This window comes from Lissotriton helveticus, chromosome 3_1 (genome assembly GCF_964261635.1).
Source record: "Lissotriton helveticus chromosome 3_1, aLisHel1.1, whole genome shotgun sequence".
In the NCBI taxonomy this organism is placed as follows: domain Eukaryota; kingdom Metazoa; phylum Chordata; class Amphibia; order Caudata; family Salamandridae; genus Lissotriton; species Lissotriton helveticus.
In genome coordinates, this window is record NC_136061.1 from 1657521722 (window position 1) to 1657544564 (window position 22843).

The 22843-nt window shown below is 42.2% G+C and overlaps 1 protein-coding gene across 1 annotated transcript in view; it reads left to right on the forward strand.

Annotated features, from left to right (window-relative positions):
- The window catches only part of SLC12A8 (solute carrier family 12 member 8), an 838951-nt gene that overhangs the window by 754968 nt on the left and 61140 nt on the right, over positions 1-22843 (forward strand). Inside the window, exon 13 of the mRNA XM_078682439.1 lies at positions 13420-13480. Coding sequence (XP_078538565.1) covers positions 13420-13480 — 61 coding nt within the window. The remainder of the gene's footprint in view (positions 1-13419; positions 13481-22843) is intronic.

The following is a 22843-nucleotide window of genomic DNA, read 5'->3' on the forward strand; positions in this document are numbered from 1 at the left end:
GCGCCCTCAGAGAAAGGATACCCGCAATTAGCAAGCACCACACCTACTGTAGTGCTAGAGGTCAGAAGCGCCAGGAATCTTACCCTAAACGCTACAATAGAGGATTTGGGAGACATTAAGGGAAAAGAAAACCGGGCAGAGCAAAAGGAAGGTAATACACAGCCCATATCCGACAGCCCATTAACATCGGGAAAACCTATGGCTCCTAACGTAATGGGGGGCAACGTAATAAGGCTGGATAACCAGGATGGTTTGAAATTTATATCCTGGAATATAGCTGGGGTTGCGGCCAAGTTCAAATGCCAGGAATGGAGGGATTACATAAACAGCTTCCAAATTATATGTCTCCAGGAGACCTGGGCAATTGATCACGCCCAGTATACATTGGATGGGTTCAAATGCTTTGCTGTACCAGCTGTAAGGGGGGCATCAGGGAGAGCAATGGGTGGGCTACTCACTTACGTAGATCTCCGGATACAAGGGACATGGTCCAATCTTAAATGGGATTCAGTGAATATGCAGGCAATAGGCTTTCGTAATAAAGGGCTAAACATTATGGTGGAAAACTGGTATAATGCTGTGGGAACAAACACCAGAACAAACACCATAAAAGAACTGGACGCCCAACTACAGGCACAGTCAGCTTCCAACAAACCTGCTAGGAACCCATACATTATTCTTGTAGGAGACTTCAACTGTCATTTGTGTGAGAGATTAAGACCAATCAACAAGGAATGGTCAAGATGTACAGTTTTAAAGGGCCCACATTTTGTCCATTCTGCAGAAGGGCTGGAAATGGCTAACCTTGTTAATAAACATAACCTGATACATGTAATGGATCTAATAAAAGTAGACATTCAAGGGAAGAGGCTGCCATTCCTACATAGATTATATTATGGTTTCGCCCACGATTAGAAACTGGACTTGCCACTTCAATATTGAACTTAGCCCCTTTAGTGACCACAATCCTTTGGTTGTGGACCTAAACTGTTTTAACTTTATAAAACCAGAGGGTAGAATTGGCACAATAGAAAAAGTCACAGATCAGGGGAGGAGACTAAGGTGGGCCAAGGTAAATGGAGATGAATTCTACTGCAACCTTGTAATAAAAGGGAAAAAAACAATAGATGTCTGCCTTGATGAAAGTACGACAGGAGAGAGTGTGGTCAGGGCATTCCAAGAAATATCCTGCCTCGTGGACGGACTATTAAAGACATCAAAAGGATTAAAATCAACCCAGAACCCGCGATGGTTCGACCATGATTGCACTAAGTCACTCAAAGACTTAAAAAAATGCCTGAGTCAGAGACCAAGGGATAATCACAAAATAGCTTGTAGCAGACTTAATTATAAAAAAGCCCTGAAAAGTCGCAAATCTACCCTGCAAACTCTGGCCTCGGAGGACCTAAGGGAGGCGGCGGAAAGGAGAGACACTGCCGCTTTTTGGAAAGTCATCAATGATCCATGCTTTAGAGACCCGAGCGGGCCACAGATGGTGAACTCAATATTACCCGAACAATGGTACACCCATTACCAGAGTCTGTATAGCCATACGGGATTGTCACAGCAGGAGGGAGGAATAAGCCCTTCAGTACCTGTCAGCATAGACTTCTCTCTGAAAGAAGTGAAATCTGCAATCACAGGGCTAACAAAAAACAAAGCGCCAGGCCCTGACGGTATTCCACCGGACCTTTACTTGAGTCACATCGACTTGTGGGCCCCCATCCTCACGAGGGTCCTGAACGAGGCAGTAGTGGCAGGACTGCCCCGTTCCTGGTCCTCGGCAACCATTGTGCCAATTTATAAAAAGGGGAATCGTGAGGACCCTCAATGTTACCGCCCTATATCATTAATTGATGTGACGGCTAAGGTCCTGGGGCGTGTCATCCTAAGCCGGTTACAAACATGGGCAGAGGACAATGATATTTTAACTGACACGCAATACGGGTTTAGAGAAGGAAGTTCAACAACGGACCAATGCCTAAACCTATATCTCCTGACGGCTAAGTACACCATCGCCAGTAAAGGGGTTATCCATATGGGGTTCATGGACCTTTCAGCGGCCTTTGATCGCGTCAATAGACAAAAATTATGGGCCCTGATGACAAGTCTAGGAGTGGACCATGGATTAGTTAACATACTAACAGCCTCAGTGAGATACACGCAAGATGGAAAGAAGACAGAGCCATTCTTATGTACAAGCGGGGTGCGCCAGGGCTGCATATTAGCGCCATTCCTTTTTTCATTATACATTAACAACTTGGATAAAGAGATAGGGAAGTTGAGTGTGGATTGCCCTCGAATAGGGCCGCGCCCGGTGCCTGTCCTCTTATATGCGGATGACGCCGTGTTGCTGGCCCGCACCTCACTGGGTTTTCAAAAACTGATCAACGGTTTTGTAAGCTTCATGAATTCACTGGACCTCGCAGCAAATCTGGAGAAATCATATGTCATGTCAGTTGGCACAAGTACCAAAAAGGCCTTTGTACACACGATAGGATCCCATAGGCTGGGAATGGTCAAGTCTTTTTCCTATTTAGGAGTCTCCTTCGATGAGAAACTGGACTTCAGAGGTCTCATTGAAAAACATGCAGCTAAATTGGTGGCATCAACGGGCGCCATAATGGCCTATGGGAAGAGACTTGGAAGATGGTCGCCGGAGCAGATTCTCAATTTGTACCGATCAATCGTCTGTTCCAAAGTCTCTTACGGGGCGGAAGTATGGGGCTTTAAGACTAACTACGTGTGTCGTATTCAAACAGAGGAAACACGTTCCTCAAAAGGCTATTAAAGGTTCCCCAGAGTACTTCGTCGTATATCACACATAATGAACTGGGGAAATCACATATCGAGGACAGAATAATGATTAGACCGCTTTTGGCCTGGATCAAAATTTGGAGGAACCCTGAGGCAAACTTCAGCCGACAACTCATCAAAGACTGCATGAGCCGGGACAAAGGGGGACAGATCCCGTGGCTAAAGTATGTTAAAGATTCTTTGGAAACAATAGGCCGCAAGAATGCCTTTTTGGACCCTGAAGCCACGCCTCATCTGAACAAGGCGGAGGTCAAAAAACTGTTTTTTGATTGGACATCATCAAAAAGGGCCCTCAAGGAAAAGGGGAAATTGTCAGTCATGGCGCATTGTGCGTTAAAAAAATCACATAGAATGGAACCATACTTGGCGGTGATGCACAATGCGCAGGAAAGATTTTATATGACTCGCTTCAGACTAAATCTCTTACACCATCTACTTGCCGTCCCATCGGGCTTTACAAAATCAGTAGAATTGAAGGGTACCTGCGGCTGCGACACTAGGTCTCCGCAGGATACCCTTCATTTTGTTTTATTATGCCCTTTTTATTCAGTCCCTAGGCGTAAGTTTTTAGGAGGGATTCTGAAAAAAAGAAAGCTGCTCTACTCTTTCTGCAAGAAGCTTCAGACCCCCACACTTTATTATGCATAATAAGCTTCATTAAGATGGCAATGAGAATAAGGAATACACGAGAAGCAATGGACCTTTAACATCCTGTAAAATCCAGCCTCAGATTCTAGTAAAACTCCCTAATGAAGATGTTGCCCCATGTGTAGGATACTCTGGGATATTTTATACCTTCTTTTTAACCTGTCTCTTTTTCTTAATAATGCCTTTTTTATAATAATGTCTTTTTATAATAACGTGTACATATAGATTGTATGATTCATATTTTTATGTTCTTTTATGGTACTCTCTGAAGTGCTGAATAAAGGTATTTGATTTGATTTGATTTAGCTCAGAAGGAATGCGTATAAATATGAAAGCCCCATATGAAGTGACAAATGAGGAGAAAGTCTGGGAGTCTTGGTTGAGTAAAGCATGGTCGTAGGTCACAGGAAGGTCCATTACATTAAAGACATTCGCACTAGACACTAAGGACAAAGCCTCGGAGATGCTTGGCAAAGGCTTATGATCTACCCCAAGATTTTGGTTAAGGTACTGAAGGTCTACACACATTATGATTTTGGATCTCCCACCCTTGGCTGACAACCATACTGGCACCAGCCATTCAGAGGCTTCAATTTCTTCATTGATTCCTATCCCCAACAAATTATCCAATTCATCTTGCAGGGGGTTCATCATGAGGTTGGGTACCCTGCGAACCTGTACCACTAGCATAACATGTTCCTTCAAAATTATTTTATGCATGATATCTTTCTACAAACTTAGGACCTCTTTAAAAACCTCACCTAACTCAGCTATGTTGTCCTTGTCCCCGCTCATGTTATTCAGTAACAGGACATGCTCAAGGGAATTGGGGTTTAGGGTGATACCTAAATCCAAATACCTATAATGTTTCAAACTCAAAAAAAAGGTTGTCACTTATTTTGGCAACATACACTTTGTCAACTTTTTCCCTGGCTTTTACTAAATGAAAGGCTTGTATTTTAACCAGGAGATGGTGGGCTAGCTCCCCGCCTTCATTGCCGAAAACCCAATCAAATCAATTTTAGTTTCTTCATAATCTCTCGGATTCATGTCAGGCAGTGTTAGCGCAATGTTTTCTAATCGATAAATCCTCTCCCAATTCTTGACACTAATCAGCTAATCAGGTGAATCTGAATCTGACAACACCATTGCTTCCTGTCCTCCAATTTCTGCCACTCATTTAGGCATATTAACACGCTCTCTATCTTCCACACCATCCACTTCATTTACCATATAATTGTGTTCAAGTTGTGGGATATTTGCCTGCATTTTATCATTCCTCCCACCTCTTCAATGGCTTGCACCTTATCCCCATTACATACCCTGGCTAATTGGCTCCAGTTTCCACATTTCCTACAAAAAGCATTAGGTTCATTATAGTTTGCATTACTTGCTGTGTGTCCCAAATGTATATAGCATTTAAATGTCTGTCCTCTTCCGCTATTAGAGCTCTCCACCCAGTACTCTGTCCCACCAATTTGTCCTTCACCACACTTCCATTGTGTTCAGTGATTCTCTTCCCAGACATAAACTCATTTTCAACTCATCTCTTTCACCCAATTGTACGTATGTTCCATGCCTTCTACAATATTCCCAGCTTCTTTTAGTGATAGATTCGTTGCCAACACGTTTTAGCGTACCTTGTTATAATTCATACAAAGTTCCAATTGGTCCCTATTTAGCAAATCAGTCCAATCACCAAACTTACAAATGTGTGCAAGACTTCGTAAACATGCTTCATATTTCTCAGCTCTTTCCTCTATGGCTTGAGTACGACTGAAAAACGTATGCCTTTTCAGCACAATATTTTATCTGTTGACCAAAATGTTTCTCCAACATTTTAGGGACATCTCCTTCATATCTCTAGGCTCCCCTCCTCCGTTTCCCACCGGCAGTTCTTCTAGACTCTCATAAATCTTCTGATCTTCTATCCCTAAATGGCATAAGAGCGCTCCTTGTTTCCTACATGCTAAAAATCCTTCTCCTTCTGTTGCCACTAGGTATGAGTCAAAAGGTTGCCTCCACTGCTCTCATGCTTATATAGGTTCAGCTATTTCAGATAGAAAGTTAGGAGGTTGGAAAAAGCTAAAAGCTGCCATGGTCAGTGTACAATAGCAAAACAACAAAAAGTAATAATATCAAATTCAAATAATTAAATGGAATTCCATTGGTGTTAACTTAGTCTCAGGTTGGATATCTCCCTGTTTCTGCCAAGCGTCTTGTGAAGGCACAATTTATTGTGATTTTTTTTTTACTCCATGTAAATTGTTGGGTGTCCACAATGTTCTTCCTTTTGTTTTCCAAATGGCGTCTATAATAAGACTATAACAGCAAATGCAATCTCAACACAGGTAATGCCAATTTGAGCTGTCGGGGTGTTCGACTCCTACTAGTTAAGGCAAGTGGTGCCACTTCACTTTTCCTCACAACTAAGGAGGGCGTTTCTGCTTTGTTTACTGTTGCGAACACCTGGGTTTGCGTCTGCCACATAGGCTTCGCAACAACACTCAAGCTGGATGTAATATAACTGTTGCCAAAGGCTTTCCTGTAACTCAGTTGACGTCCATCACATGATGAGGAATTGCACACGTTTCCAGGTTTGATCGCATGGATTGGAATGGAACTTCCTCACTGGAATGGGTACAGTTTTTCAGCGTCTTTTAAACAGCAGTCCCGTGCAGGTAATATATTTATATGTAGTACTACTTCAACATGTGAGCACCAATCAAACTGTAATAGTTAGACTTTATCCAGTAATCCTGCTTTTACAAATATTACCTTATCGTCCCTCCCTCATTTTCATCCATTACATAGGAGACACCCCTGCCTCATCAGACCAATCACATTCTATTTTATACAGTAAAAAAGTCTCCCCGCCTCCTGTTTCTTTCTTTGTCTCATCAGGATTTTCAACGCATTGCAGCATTGGCGGGCCTCGTTATCAGATTTCAGGACACCATTTAATAAGAAATTTCTGGCAAAGAGGAAGCACTTATTTTAGTCCTCATCTTCTGAAGATGAGGGTCCTATTCCTGCAAAATGTCATGGGAGAAGTGAGCAAGCGCTGGATATTGATAATGATAATACACCTCTCATGTCAGACTGAAATGCAGAACATGATTGAGGAGGCGGTGTCGAGGGCTTTGGCTTCAGCTAAAAGGGAACGAAGTTCCAGCCATTCTAAAAAGAGGGAAGAATGGTATTTCTCCTCATCTGATTCAGAGAAGCCCTCAACATCTTCTGGGAAACACCTTAGACGTGAGGAGGTGTGGGACACCCTTTCTCATGAGCAGCAGAATCTGGGGTCCCCCCCTTCCGAGCAGCGAACGAAAGGAGTTCACTTTTTCCACAGTATATTAGACCCTCAACTAAGGCTATGCCGTTTCATGGCACCATGAACGACATGTTAATGGGTGACTGGAAGGAGGCGGATAAGGTTAGTGTTCCTCGTTTTCTACAGAGACTGTATTTACTGGAGGATGATGATGTGTTACCTCATTCAGTTAAGCAATGGTGACAGCCAGACGTACCCTTTATATGAGGGAATAGAGAATGAATGCTGTTGAAAAATCTGCATTACTCAAGCTTCCTTTTTTAGGGTAAATTGCTTTTTGTAGGACAGTTGGATTCCATGATCTCCAACTCCAAGTCATTTAAAGACATACCCTTCCATATACACGAAAAACGGAGCCACATAGACTTTGGAATAAAAAGGCTAAGTTTTACCACGATGAGACTTCAAATCATGTGTTGTGCGTAGGCTGAAATACCTGCCTAGAAGTTTTTCTCCTAAAAGGATGTGAGGAAGAAAGGACCAGCAAAGAAAAAATCCTGACCATTACGGTTCTTGCGGCCAGGCACATGTGGGGTTTCATCTCCATCAGGTTTTCAACATCTGGAAGGAAGACGACGGATACCTGGGTGTTGAGTATAATCAAAGAGGGTTATGCTATAGACTTTACTCAGACGTCTTAGACGGGTGCAAAAGTGACATATCTTCTAGTGAAAGGGCCAAAGATGGTGGTTCTTTTGCAAGGAGTAAAGGCATTGCTCACAAAGAAAGCAATTGTAGAGGTCCCCAAAGAAGAGAGGGGAAGGGGTTCCTTTTCAATCCTGTTTTTGGTCCAAAACTTGTCAGGAGACTTCAGATTCATGCTAGACCTGACGTGGGTCAACTCGTGGGTCAGGACTTGACACTTTTAAATAGTAACACTACGATTCTTCCTCTCATAAATCCAGGGGATTAGTTAACCTCAATCAATTTGGAGGATGCTTATCTTCATGTTACAATAAAAAGGTCATCCAATTTCTGCGATTCGCTCTAGGGGAAATCATTATCAGCTTCAGGATTTGGTCTCAAATCCTCCAAAAAGGCCTTCAACAAGATTTTGGCTCCTATGGTGGCTCTTCTGTATTCAGAGGAAATTTTCATCCATCCACATCTCAACGATTGGTTAATTCAAGCATCATCAAAAGATTCTCTGATATTGCACACGGACAAAGTACTGGAGGTTTTGCAGACTCACTGGTTTCTAATAAACTGGAAAAAGTGCTTGATATGCATGATATATTTCTACAAAGTTAGGACCTTTTTAAAAACGTCACCTAACTCAGCTATGTTGTCCTTGTCCTCACTCATGTTATTCAGTAACAGTACATGCTCAAGAGAATTGGGGTTCAGGGTGATGTACATCCAAATCAGGATTTGACTTTCATAGGTGTGCAATTCTGTTCTGGGGTGGCTCGCTTACCTTCTTAAATCATTGTCAAAATTCTGAAACACATTCTGGAATTGTTCATCCAGAGATGCTCAAAGATTGAGGGGTGGCTCAGGGTTCAGGCAGATCGATCTTCCATGATGCTTCTAGTAGCGTGGGAACAATTTTATCTATTCAAGTTGATTGTGTGGATTTTGGATCATTGGGTCTCAGCTTCCCAAGATCTAAAGCAAAAGATTCCAATACCCAGGGGATGAGATCAGAGCTGGCTTGGTGGCTGTCCAGCAACAATTTGGACAAAGGGGTTTAGCTTTGTCCACAAGAGCCTATTGTCATCACAACAGATGCTAGTCTGTCTTGTTGGTGGGCCTGAGGCGAGGCGATGAAAGTTCAAGGGCTTTGGTCTCATGCAGAGGCACTGAGGTCTTCAAAATGGAGGGACTTTGATGCAGTGAGGCGGGCCTTGTTGGCATTCGAAAGACAGGTGAAGGGGCGGGCGGTACTGATTTGTATTGACAATATTACCACCAAAGCTTACATAAACAACTGGGGGGGACAAGGTCCTAGTCTCTGAAAAGGATTGCAAAGACTCTTTTCTCATGGGCTCAAGTTACTGTCTTGTTACTGAAGGTAATTCACATTCAAGGGGAAGCCAATCTAGTGGTAGTAACTCTCAACAAGAACATTCCATCTTCCCTGAACTTTTCTTTAGCCCCAGCAGTGTTCTCTCTAGCGTTTCATCAGTGGAGGGTGCCAGGTGGATCTTTTTGTGTCAGAGTCCAGTGCCAAAGTTCAGAGATTCTGTTCAAGGGGTAAGAGAGGAGAGGGCATCGGCAGTGGAAGCACATCTTGCAGATTGGCAAAGGGCCTGCTTTATGCGTTTCGCTTTTTTCACATGATCAGAAATTATTTGAGAGCAGTAAGCCTCAAACAGGCCGATGTGGTTCTGATTGCTGCCCTGTGGCGGCTGGCCAATTGGTTTCTTCTGCTGATGCGCATGATGTTGACTTTGGGTTGGTTGATTCCTTTGAATCCATATCCTCTTGACTTCCTAATTCTACGGGAGTCATTGAAGAAGCTCCACCTGACTGTTTGGAGGTTAAGAGGAGGGGTTTGAGGGAACAGGGTCTCCAGGATTACTTGGTACTTACGTTGCAAGCATCCAGAAGGTCATCCACAAAGAAGTCATGTAACAGACACTGGGGGTCGTTTTCTCGTTGGTGTGAGGCCAGGGTTGTTGATCCTCAATCTGTGAGCTTGGTGGTGGATATGGACTTTTTGCTGCAGGGTGTGCGGTTGGGATTGTCATGGAAGACTGAAGGGTCTGGCCAATAGTTGTGCTAGGACCCATTCCTTTCTCACTGGGGATTTGATGTTGGTTTTGACTTCGCTGACTAAGCCTCCATTTGAACCTTTGGAGGTGGCTGAGTTGCATTATCTAACCCCCTAAGACATTCTTTCTTGTGGCTATCACTTCTTCCAGGAAGCTGGGTGAATTGTAGGCCTTTTCATGCAGGTTTCCTTATTGTGAGGTGTTTCCGGACGGAGTGATTTTGGTTCTAGTTCCTTCCTTTGTGCCAAAGGTTACTAACAAGAGGCTAAGAGGGGGAAGGGTTTTTTAATTAAAGGAAATAGCGTGTGATGGGTCTGATGAGGCAGGGGTGCCTCATATAATTAATTAAAGCGATGGAGTAGGACTCCGCGTAATGCCATTAACGTTAAGTAATGTAAATAGAATCAATTGCTGCTGAGCACTCTGGAACTGGTTAGCAGGCTTGGGGTTAGTTAAAAGTGTCCTATGGGGTTGCTGGTGCAGCAGTCCGCCCCTATTTGGATCCCTCGTCGCTACGAAGTCTGTTGTGTCGTCTCCCAAAAAAAGAGTCTTCATGGCAGAAGTGTAATAAAAGGAGTTGATGTAGGCCTGACACGCACCGCCAAGAACTGATGACAGCAGTGACTGAGATTGAACATATTTAGACTTCAAATAATAAAACTCAAAGTAAGAATGTTCATACAGACATTCTGAACACTTAAAGGAACAAGACCGTATATATACACATTCAACTTTACTGTTAACGAGAACCTCTATCAGACCACCAGCCTTTTACATCTGGGTTTAGGACTTAACATAGTTGCCTGTTTTGGGAACATAGATTTCTTGAGAAACCCATCATCCCTTTTAAATGCAGCACTTATCTTTACGTGTTGATGATACCAAAGCATTCTTCCTACATTGTCGGGTATGCCTCATATTTAAAATTTATTTTCTTTAGCAAACGATTTCACATTCACTGAGCTCACTGACTGGCATGCTCCCATGGTGTTGGCATTTTGCCTGGTGATACTTTCTTGTGTTGCACGTGGGGGTTCCTAGGTTATGCCTCTTTATTTAGTGAATTTAGCTCCCAGATAAGGCTCTTGTTTCAGCACTCAAAGAATCTTCTCCATCTTTTTTCCTTCCTGTCTATTGACCACTGATCATTCAACTCCTGTTCCAATAGTATTCCTTCATGTGCAAAGCAATCCACCAGAAGGTTTGCTAAGCATCCAGTGTGAAGGCAAAATCCACATGTCCTTGTCTTACTTAAAGAGGAAAAACCTATGATTCGGCCCTTTAATCCTTGCTTCACTTCTGACATTCATAGTAGTATGTTGAAACTATAGTACTGAATGAAGATCAATATAGAAGACAGCATATGAAAAGTCTTAACTATTAAAATAACAAAGTGGGCCTGTAATAAACTTGCATTTTGACCTAGTTATATGAGCCTCTAAGCACCTTGTCATGTAGTGTCCACTAATTAGTAGGAACTGCGTGTTTGTGGACAATATACACTTAGGATGGTACCAGTCTGATTCCATGTTCTCCAGCAGAATATGTTGTCCCTTGGACCAGCTAGCTCACAGTGCAACCGTTAGCCCCCAAGCTTAGGTAGGGGGGCAAACAGTTCTGGCAACTACTGAACATGACAACCCTGTTCCCTCAGGAATCGTGGTGACAGAACTAATACTTTTCGCTCAGTCACTCCTGCTCTCTTTTGATGAAAGGAATATACAAACAATACACAAAGGGACGTCTTTTAAAATGTATTGAACCATAATGATTCTTGTATAGAAAATATGTGCTGTAATGATTAATAGTCAGAAGCAGACAAACGTTCAAAACAGTGAATAAAACGAAGAGTTCCACCATCTTGTTGAGGCAGTTTATATATGCAAACCTATTCAGTATTTATAACAATCTAGCGTACTACTACAATGCAAATACTACTACAATGCAAACCATAATCTATATGCCTAGGGTGTGAGTGTATGGTCTGCCTTCTGGATGATTTAACCCCTTGACCTGTTGGGTAAGAATGTAGAACATTGTCTTGGTAATGAACTGGACCCTCTCACGGAGATGTCAGTCAGCTGCTACGTTCAAGCTTCAGCATGCAGTGACGCCTCAAAGTCAGCAGAAGTGTCTCCTCTGGTTGTATTTGGGAACAAAAGGATATATATAGAAAAGAGCACCTTAGCCTCGGGCCGTGATTTTGATCAGCCTGCCTATTATTTGTATTTAACACATTGCTGCATCGCCAAATGGATGTAATAACAAACATGTTTGTATCACACATGTGAAGGACATGCACATAATGCCAAGGTAGTGTGATAGTGTTCTCACAAAGTTATTTTGTGTCAGCAAGGTTGGTGTTTCTGCAAAACTAACTCGTGTCACAAATGCAAATGTGTGTCAAAAGTTGATGTAACAAAGAGGGAGGCAACTTGAGCAAAAAAACGTGTACATGTAAAGTGACACTATGTCCTACCAGGCCTACCTCTGGCACATGTCAGCCTGGATTATCAGTGCAAGAGGCCATACTGACATTTTTCAAAATACAGCAAGCCAAGTATGCTGTACATTTTTATAAAATATATATATATATTTAGTGAAGATGTCCTGCAGCGAAGGGCTGGACATCTCACAGGCATGCATAGTCTCTCCCGCTTCATCATCCACTGTCTCCTCTGCTGCAGGGAGGGCCAATCTAGTCACCACCATCCTCAGACCTACTGCCACATATTGAACGAAACATAATAGAAGGAGTTTGTTTTCCACAGAAGATAGTCCCTCTGTTGTGTCAGTGGAAAAACAAAGATTGATAGTGTATCTTAAAGTAAAACACAATGGGACTATTTATTGCATTGCAGAAAATACTGCCATTCTATCTATAGCACTATGATGGAAATCCCCCCTTCTGCATTGCAAATAAAAGCATTTATGTAATGGCTATAGTACTGTAGATATATTAGGACAGTGTTTTTCAATACAAAATGTAGTACTTGTATTATGAATTGTTCAAACAGAACCCCACACGGAGAAGGGAGTGAGGGGTGGGGTGCTTGAACAGATATGGAAGGAAAATTAGGCAGTCTATAACCAGCCCTTTTCTGTGTGAAGAAAAGTAATCAACCTACTGATTTTTCAGAGTATACCTGAATGTTCTGGAGCGAAAATTGACCCACAAGTATTCAGCAATTACCCTCACTGAAGGACTTTGCATGCAGATACTCAGTTTTCAAATGACTTCCTTGGCCTGTCCGTTGCGTTTCTATATGAGGATTTTATGCAACATTTAACGGAGAATTTTGGGGGATTATTCACCCACACAAACTATTGCTCAACATGATCTTTTATGTAATGTAATATGCTGTGCATGTTTCCATGGGTGTGGGGAATCAGTTGTACATTTTAAAATGAAATGAAATTTGTACTTGTAAAGCGCACTTATACCCCAACTGGGGTGTCTTGGTGCTGTACGCATACCGCTGTGGAACCCTTCCTGGCTTTTCCCTGTGAATGTCCACTCCTGGGCACCCCCAAGGTGAAGCCAGGCATCCCAGCGCTGTTGGGGCCGTTGTGGAGATTAAGCAAGCTATTGCCCAGAGTTGCAGAGTGGGACCCATGATAAGAATAGGCACAGAGGCGAGAATTATCAGGTCCGAGGAAATTGAGCCAAAGACCTGGCGAGGCGGGAATTGAACCGTGGTCCCGGGCCAAACCTCTGCATCAGGGTCTGCCGCTCTAACCATTGAGCCACACTTCTCCACAAAATAAGTCAGTTAAAAAAAATCATTTATAATAACACAAAGCAAACAGATGATGCAGTAGAAAAGTAACCCTGTTAGAATGGCAACATACTTCTGCAATGTTTTACAGTCTTCTTGAATTTGTCTTTTTATCCCCAAACAGGAGCTTCAGCAGATTTCAGTTTCTTAAAATGGATCCAGTCACTTCTGTCAAATTGTCTCAGGTAGGTGTTAAAGAACTCTTGTGTTTTGTTTGTTCTTTATTTAATAAAAAGATATTTAAAAAAAAAAAAGAACTCTTGTGGACCATTCGAAAATAAAAAACAGACAAAGTGGACAGCAATAAAAGTGTTGTCACCCTTACATCTGAGTAAAATAGAGGAACCTATTAGGTTAGACCATTTATATAAAAAGTGCACAATTAAAACTTGTGTATCTATGCTATCAGAGAACGTTGTGTAATCTGCTATGAGTAACAGAATGTTTGTGTCTTAGTTTAGTCTTAAAGCCAGATTTAGAGTGTGACGGAATGGGTACTCCACCTGTACTGAAGGTCCGCCTGCCTTATTTAGAGTCGGTTGGACCTTCAGTATGTCAGCGGCACAGACTACACCTTCTAAGCCGCTGATATACACCTCAGACGGAGTAAGGGCTGTTGGTGGTTTTGCCATTTATCACCCTGCCCTATTTAAAGTGGGCAAACAAATGGCAGGTTTTTACTTTCGCTTATCGACACCCAAAGCATGACATAATCTGCTTTTATGTTTTCAATTCAGTCCAACAGACTCACGTTTTCATCTCGAGAATATTTCTGCATGTACTCTTAAAGTTTGCATTTTCGGATCTCGCACTTGAATGACCTATGCAATTTATTATTTTTTGCTACCTGTTTCTACCTTCTCTCTGCCTCATGAAAAGTAGCAATTGTGGCCAACGTTCTGCGTTTGAGAGTCTCCTATGAATTTCAGGTTCACCGAGCCATCTGACACTGTACACATAGACAGGCACTTGAACAGACTCTGGATGCCTGGATCATTTTAAAGATGTTGAGATGTAAATGAAATTCACAAGATTTTCTCAACACTTTTTGAAGATATCTCTAGGTTTTCTTCGTTGCAGGTCCTTGTTTATACAGGATAAGACGTTAGCCAAATGTCTGAGATTAGGGTGACCAATGGCATGGGTGCAAATTCAGGACAGTGAGTGTAAAAATTCAGGACAAAGGGTCAACATTCAGGACAAAAATTCAGGACAGAAGGTCAGAATTCAGGACAAAAATTTGGGACAAAAGGTACATTTTACAGACACATTAAAGGAGGTCGCACAATATTACATAAGTAAATAGACAACCAACACAAGCACAAGTCAAAATAAGTTTATATTAGGTTGAGAGAACCTTGCACTGCATCTGTAGTGTGCCAGAGTTAAACTTAAATACCTGCATTTGCATATTGGAGGTATGTTGTATTCCCTTTACTTATATTGTATCCTATCTCTTTAAGATGTACATTCCATGTTAGCTTATGTCATAGAATGCTTTGGACTATCTATATTCTAGCTTGTCAGTTAGCTCCCTAGCTTTCTGATGGGAACACCAGTTTTCTCTGTAGCATTAAATAAATACCATTTCAATACCCTTATATTGGTATCCACCCTTTTATATGGATTATTACACATGGCGACGATAAGCTTGTGGAGCTAAACAACTACAGAGGGAGGAAAACCCCACTGGTGTAAGAAGAATCACGCAAGAGGAAGAAGTAATCTGCTTAAACAAGAAGCAAGAACTGGAACCACATTACAAGATCCAGCGAACAACAAGATGTATAACTGGTGTGTTTGTGAAGAAACAAAAGAGAGGAAGAGAGACTCTGCGTGTGAGAGCAGTGTACCAACGTTATACTTGGTGTAAAAGACAGCGAACGTTTTCAAAGGTGTATACTGCGTGAGAAGCAAGTCGGCATAAACCTATTTAATTTGTGTACTGTATAAGAGTTACGCGTGAAGAATAACCCTTGCACTTTGGGAGAAGTAACAAAGCACAGACATCACAGTAAGCGGTGGCATCATTTGAAAAGCAAGGCTCGAGCAGTCAGTAAAGCACGTGTGAGACAGCGAACATTTTCAAAGGTGTGCACTACGTGGGAAACAAGTCGGCATAACCCTACTCAATTCGTGTACTGTATAAGGATTACGCGTGAAGAATAACCCTTGCGCTTTGGGAGAAGTAACGAAGCACAGACATCACGGTAAGCAGTAGCATCATTTGAAAAGCAAGGCTCGAGCAGTCAGTGAAGTGCGTGCGAGCAGCAGTCACACCTGGAATTCCGACGCCGTGTTCGAAGCAGCAGAACAGCACGGAGAGTAGCGCAACCATCTTCGGAGTATGTCACTGCGGAAGCGGTAGTGACGTGACCACGTAAAAACAAAAACGTGACGGCCATTTTGAAAATAACCTCTGGTTGCTAAGCAACCTCTTCCGTGACTAAAACGGGAGGGGATTGAAAGTTTAACGTCGTTGAAAGGAAAGAAAAGAGCAGAAAAGAATCCAAGCGAGGCACACAAGCAGAAAAGGGAGGAAGTGCCTTGTGAAGGAGTAAGTGCCGTTTTTCTTGAACTTAAAGAGAGGTGAGAAAGAACTTTTAAAAGGGATAAAAAAATAAATTAAAAAAAAGACAATACCAATTGTTGTAGGTAAAACCAAATGAATAATAACTTATGAGGAACTGAGTGAAGTGCACGAAATTTCTTTAAAAAAAAAAGAGACAAGAGGTGTAGACAAGTAGAAAAGTGCGGAAACAATGATGGAGAGTCAAAACGTTATCATGCCGCCTATGTTTTTGCAAATGAGCGGAGATCCACCCATCGAGTGGGATGAGTGGATAGATATCTTTGAGAAATACATCGAAGCACTAGATGGGAAAGATTTTAGTGCCAACAGGAAGAAAGCTCTACTATTGAGTGCACTTGGAAAAGAGGGTCAACACTCTTTCAAGTATTTGCCTGTGGGGTTGAGCCAAGATGGGAGAACAATAACAAATGTTTACACAGAGGCAAAGGCGCGAATGAAGAAACAGTATTCGAAAGAAATCAACATCGTTATGGCAAGACATAAATTTTATACCCAACCGCAAAGAGCAGAGGAATCGGTTGACTAGTTCGTGACAAGATTACGGGAATTGTCAATAAAATGCAGTTTTGGGGAAATACGAGAGGAAATGATAAGAGACCAGTTAATAGTACAATGTAGAGATAAGAAAATGCAGGAGAAACTATGGACAGCAAAAAATCCCACTTTGCAATCAGCCATAGATATAGCGAAAGTGGTTGAAGAGTCTAATGCATGCATGAGAGAGATGGAGAAAAAGGATAGTACAAAAGAGGGTAGTCATAAAAATGGAGTTTCTTGTGTAGAACAAGGAGAAGTCGCTGCTGTAAGTAAGAAAGATGTAGATTATGGGGAGAAAGATGTAAAAAGGTTTAGTCCCGGATATGCCAGTGGAGAGAGGAGTAGACATCAGGGAAGGATGTGTACTAGGTGTGGGAGTACATTCCATACCTCAGAGTATAAAAAATGCTTTGCTTTGGACAAAGTGTGTAGAAAATGTGGGAAGAAAGGTCATTTCTTCAGAATGTGCAAAGGGGTGAATAATGAGAAAGTAGCAGTCGTAGGAAAGAGAGATATAGGCAAAAGTGAGGTTAGTGTTGAAGGTTCTAGTAAAGTATTAAATGTTGGTAGCAATAGTACCTGTCAAAATGAATGAGGTAGGAGAGAAAGACCAAAAGCAAAGTTTGTTATCGACAAGAAGGAAGTAGAGTTGATGGTTGATCCCGGGTCATTTTGGACAATAATTCCACATGAAATGTACATGGGTAATTGGAAAGGAGTGCGCTTACTACCCAGTGACATTAGTCCATGTGGTTATCCGGGAGGCAGCATAGAGTTGATTGGCTACATGTCCTGTGAAATTTTATTTAAAGGTCGCTCTACTGTAGGGAAGGTTTATGTAGCAAAGTCAGGGCCTGCCATCTTGGGATGGGAGCAACAATATGACCTTCATATCATCATCAACCCAAGAGCCGAGCAACAAGTGATGGTGGTAGACAGTATAACTGTAGAGTCAATTGTTGAAGGAATGACAAGTCTGTTTGAAGAGCATATCGGGGAGTTGAGAGGATATGTTCATAAGATCATGTTACGTGAGGATGCTGTACCTGTGCAACACAAGGTCAGGAAAGTTCCGTTTATTGCAAGAGAAGAAGTCAAGAAGATGCTGGAAGAGATGTTGAATCAAGGGGTGATAGAGCAGATCGAAACTTCACCATGGATTTCGCCAGTTGTCATCACGACCAAATCCGATGGAAAATTTAGGTTTTGTGTGGACCTTCGCACCTTGAATCACATTATCCAAAATGAATCCTCCCCCCCCCCCCCAGAGCTTGGCACCTGGTGAGGTGACAGGAGCCCGTAAACTAAAACAGTTTGCCATGCTCTGGGCTCCGCAGAAGCAGTGGCCGCTGGTGACATTTGAAAGTGGTGGGCGTAAAAGTTTGTGATGAGTGCCCAGTGGCGAGTGCAGCGAGCGAGCCTGAACCTCATTGGGAGGTGTGTATGTGGGGGGGGGGGGGGTTCTTCCCTGAGAAAAGTTTGAAAAAAGAGTGGGCAAATGGTGCCTTTCCAAGAATATTTGAGAAAGCAAGAAGGTTAATAAAGTAATTGTGAAAGTGTAGTTATTACATCTATAAAGAGATTTCATATGATAATGACGTAGGAAACTGCTTATTCAGTATAACCACATAGCTGTTAGTCTGTCTGACATGGCTGCCCATCTCTCTCTGCCCTGGCTCCTCTCGAGCCCCAGCCTCTATCTGCGGACCTGCCAGGCCCTACTGTTTTTGTGCTCTCCCTTATCTCCACCTAGTTCCCAGACAGTCAACGCCTTGTGCTGCCTGTGTTCTCTCGGTTTCAGCACATTGTTTGTGTGCTAGACATTTCCTGTGCTGTCGTTCAACACCTTTGCATTGCTCGTATGCTCCCTCTCCTCCTGATGCTCTCTGTCTCTGGACCATCAATCTCCTGTTGTATCCTTCGACTCCAGTGCTTTAGTCCTGCAATCCCTCCTCCCTGTGCTCTCTCCTTCACTGCACCCCCAGCCTCCTGAAATCTCAAATCTCAGGTCCAGAACATTACAGTTAAGTGAATTCTCCAGTTCATTCTAAAATACTCTGTTCACAACAAACGCACACTAACCCTTGTACATGCAAAGAACTATCCAGAGAACTGTCAATCCGACAAACCTACAGAACCATTCCTACAGTGACATCATTGATCCACATTATCCTTAAAATCTCTGTTCACATCTCCCTTACTCCAAACATGCATTAAATTTTGTGATTGGCAGGGTTTGCCGTCGCAAAAATGCCTCCTACGTGAGGCCTTTACACACCTTTTGCAAGTGGGATACGCTAGATGCACCGTGGGATAGACTACCGTACATCATTCCTTATGTTAGTCTGTCTTCTTTATGTAGCCACACAAAAGAAGGCAACAGAACGATAGGCAACAACAACATCAAAATATAACGAAGAGTAAAATAAGTAAAAGCAACATAACTAAGGAAACCTGTTGTAGTTCTATCTAGGACCCTAAATTCGATAGTCCTGATTTATGCCCTTATGTGGTTATAATCAATAATATCCTTATAAAGGCATAAGAATCATATCCATATTTGGTCATAGCCCATGCTGTCCAAATTAAGCAAGGCTACTTCCCCAGGCTCCTAGCAAGTACAACGAGTTCTGTAAACAAACCAAACCTCCAGCAACCTGGGAATTCCCCATTGCTTTTGTTTTGATTTCGTCCTAGAACTCCTGTGAGCACTCTAAGAACGGCCAGTTCTTAGTGACATCTTTATTGACATCTTATGTCCAACCTTACGTCACAACCCGGCACCTTTCAGGTATAAATATACCAACGTTGCCTTAAGCAAACACACGGTGGTGGTTTTGGATCAGAGCAGCTATCTACTTGCCCGAGAGCCCAGCTGATGCGAGAGCCCACGGACGCTGCCCCTCCTCTTTGAAGCACTGAGAGAGATGCTGTCTTTTCTCCTGCCGAGAAATCCAGCTCCGGTGTTTCCAGATACCTTCGTGGGTTACTGGGATATCGAGTCCTGAGAGAGAGATACAAGACCTCCTGCTTTCTATTAACCCAGGTACGGAGCTGACTAAAACCTTAGAGAAAATTCCTGATTCAGATTCTTGGCAAAACCAACTTAACTTAAACTGCTACTTACTTACTCCTTCCCACGTATTAGGCTTAGGTCAGGTACACCGGGTAGGCGTATTTAGAAGCACCAGTTGAGTACGTTAGTCAATGTATATAAGTATGTATATATTTTATCTATTTTAAAGTATCTTATGGCTAAGAAACCATATCAATGCTTTTACAGTATTATTTCTTAATCCTCCTTTTACTGTATGCACTTTACTTTACTATGAGTATTGCAATTGTGGCAATTCATTTCTCTTGCATGAGAAAGAAGACTGCTCAATAAATAACAACCTTTTATTGAAAACGCCCGTCTCTCTTTTCTCTGCACTCTGGTGAAACTAAGTATGCACACTTGACTGAGTGAAATAGCTGTCTATTGTTTTCACATGACTCTAGAGATACACTCTTATTCTGAGGGAGCAAAGTTGTCATGTTATATGGTTGTCAGAAGCTAATCCCTTCTTGTGTATCCAGGGAGGTTAAACTCCTCCTCGTTTATTCGAGAAAGTTTCTAGTGACCTCTGAGCTAGCTGGCAAAAACTTAAGTCTAATATAGTCAGTTGAGACCTAGTCGACCTCAGTCCTACGTCTACACTGCTGAATATATTATTCCAATGCGCAGAGCCTATTGAGAATATAGGAACTACACTACATGGCGCCCAACGTTTGGTAAGGCGATAAATCTAACGCAAGACTTTAGAGTAACTCAGTCGTGCTTTTTCACACAGAACCCTTTTTCCGTAAATACTCCAAAAGACGTCTGGAGTGGGTAAAAAGTTAAAATCCGCCGGAACTTAGTAGGAAGAGATTCCTATGTATAGTTTTTGGTTTAGTCAACGTTGAAGGATACAGTGTTCCAAAATATTGTGCACCTAATCTTTGTTTCCTTGAAACTTGATCTGCAACAAAAACCTTTCTGTCAGTAAAAATGTCAGAAAGTGAAGACGAAAGGGAGGCAGCTAGAATAGCAGCTCAACTCCTAGCGGATGACACAAGTCTCTGAAACAATGACCCGAATGCTATACTCATTCCGGTCAACATAAGAAAAACTATAACTCTTAAACTTATAGAAAACGGACTGACATCACGAGGTGGTATAGTCGTATTCGTGATAGAGGCCCATGAATATCGGCAGACAGAGGTATTCTATTCATGGATAAACTTTCCAGCAGCAAACGCTGTCACACACGAGTTCCACTACTAGAAAATAGAGGAACCTCCGGAAGAGTACACCCCTTTCGAGGAGGTGGAAATCCCACTAAATTACCAAGAGCACCTGCTCTGGTTTAATGGCGCCCTAAAACATAACAATCACATCACCAGGCTCGGTCCACTAGGTAGACCAGGAGCAACGTGGCCGGTTCTAGCCAGCTACACACCACATCCAGACATCGAAAAAATGTCAGTACCAGAACTTTTAGCACAGCTAAAACAACTGATTAAAATACATAGACAATTGGTCCAATATGTAATGCGGACTTCAACAGTCCAACCAGCAATTAACATTCCACAGCTGAACCCTCATCAGGGGAACACAAACAAAATAACACCACAGAATATACAATCCTGTCTTGGTAAAACACCAGCAAAACGGGAACAAATTCCATTTTGGTTAGCACAAAAAATCACTCAAATAGAGGCAGTGTTTCCAGATACTACCCCTACTGAGAAACACAGAATTCTGACTATCTGTCTTCCAATGGGGATCACACCACATGTGGAGTACTGTGACACTTGGGGCACAGTCTTTGCTTCCATTTACACAAAAACACATGGTGTTCCGTCCATGAAAGTTTTACCAGATGTGCTAAGACAGATTCAAAATGAATACGGTCCAGAACCTGCTTTAACTCTGGGTATGAAACTACTGAAAGACTTCAAGCAGGTCTCGGCTATATTATTAGCCAACATAAAAGGAGAAGCAGCATCTGTAGCGATCCGCCAGAAATTAAGAGAGACAGATATAGCAGAACAACCAATTGAACTTGCCAGAATCATAGAAAAATCCTATGAAGAACTAGGAAGAGATAGTTTGGGTGGGAAACCAATAAAACCCCAACTAACTGAAAATCCCGAAAAGATATTTATTAAAAATAATCTAAACACTCCAAAAAAGAGCTGGGATGGAAATAAACAATCCACTCCCAAAGAAAAAAGATTCCAGTCCAGAGGAAGGTCTCCTCGGCGGAGAGAAAGATCTCCGGACCAAGGACACAAGTCTCCCCAGAGGGAGCCATCTGAGAAAAGATACAACCTTAGAAATAGGGATAATTTGAAAAAACCTGATAGATATCAAGATATTGATACACGTCCCTCTCGATCTTTTCAGACTTCCTCACAGAAATCGGAAAGAAGAGGACGGTCAGAACACAGTGAAGAGCACGTCAAGTCCAAAGACAAAGAACCTGCTCATCAACGTAAAAAATTACAATTTCCAAGAAAGAAGGTAGCCAGTATTAAAATAATTAAACATGCCGAGGATACTGAGGACACAACTGAAAAACGGAGAGTGGGCCCAGACATTGCTAGACAGCACAGCAGAAGTGACAATAGCTCGCAAGATCCTGATGAATCATCTGGAGACAGTGGACACGAATTCAAGTGGAAACTGCTGATACCAGAGTTAGCAAACCTCATAAAATATACGAGATAACATTACGTATAGAGGGAGATAAGACTAGGAAAGTAAGGGGTCTATTTTGGGATAACCTTTCCAAAGGCTATGACATCCTTTTAGCTGAGAAAGACTGGCCACCAGAGTTTGTCAGGGAGTGCCCTCATGGCGAAGAAATGATTATGCCTGCCTTCTCAAATCATATTCCAATGCATAGAAAATAGACATATGCAAGAAAATGGGCAGTAGCCCAAGCTCCTGCATTATACAAAAATCATGTTGGATGGGATGAGGACTCTCCTCCTCACAAAATCCAGTTAAAATGTCAACCAACTGCACAGAGGCAGTACCCAATTAAACAAGAAGCTAAAAAACAAGTCAGGGAGATCTTAGATCAACTTGAATACCAGGGGGGGATTGAAACATGCACCTCTCAAATGAACAATCCTTTGTTTCCTGTCTCCAAGCCAGACAATTCATATCGTCTAGTTTTGGACTACAGACATCTTAACTCATGTTGCAAAACATTTGCAGTACAAAACTCACACAGTGCAACACTAATGAATGACATCGTGCGCAAAAAATACAAAACGACATTAGACATCTCTAATGCATTCTTTTGTCAAAACATTGCACCTGAAAGCAGGTATTTGACCGCTTTCTCAATAATGGGGTCACAGAAAAATTTCTGTCGACTCC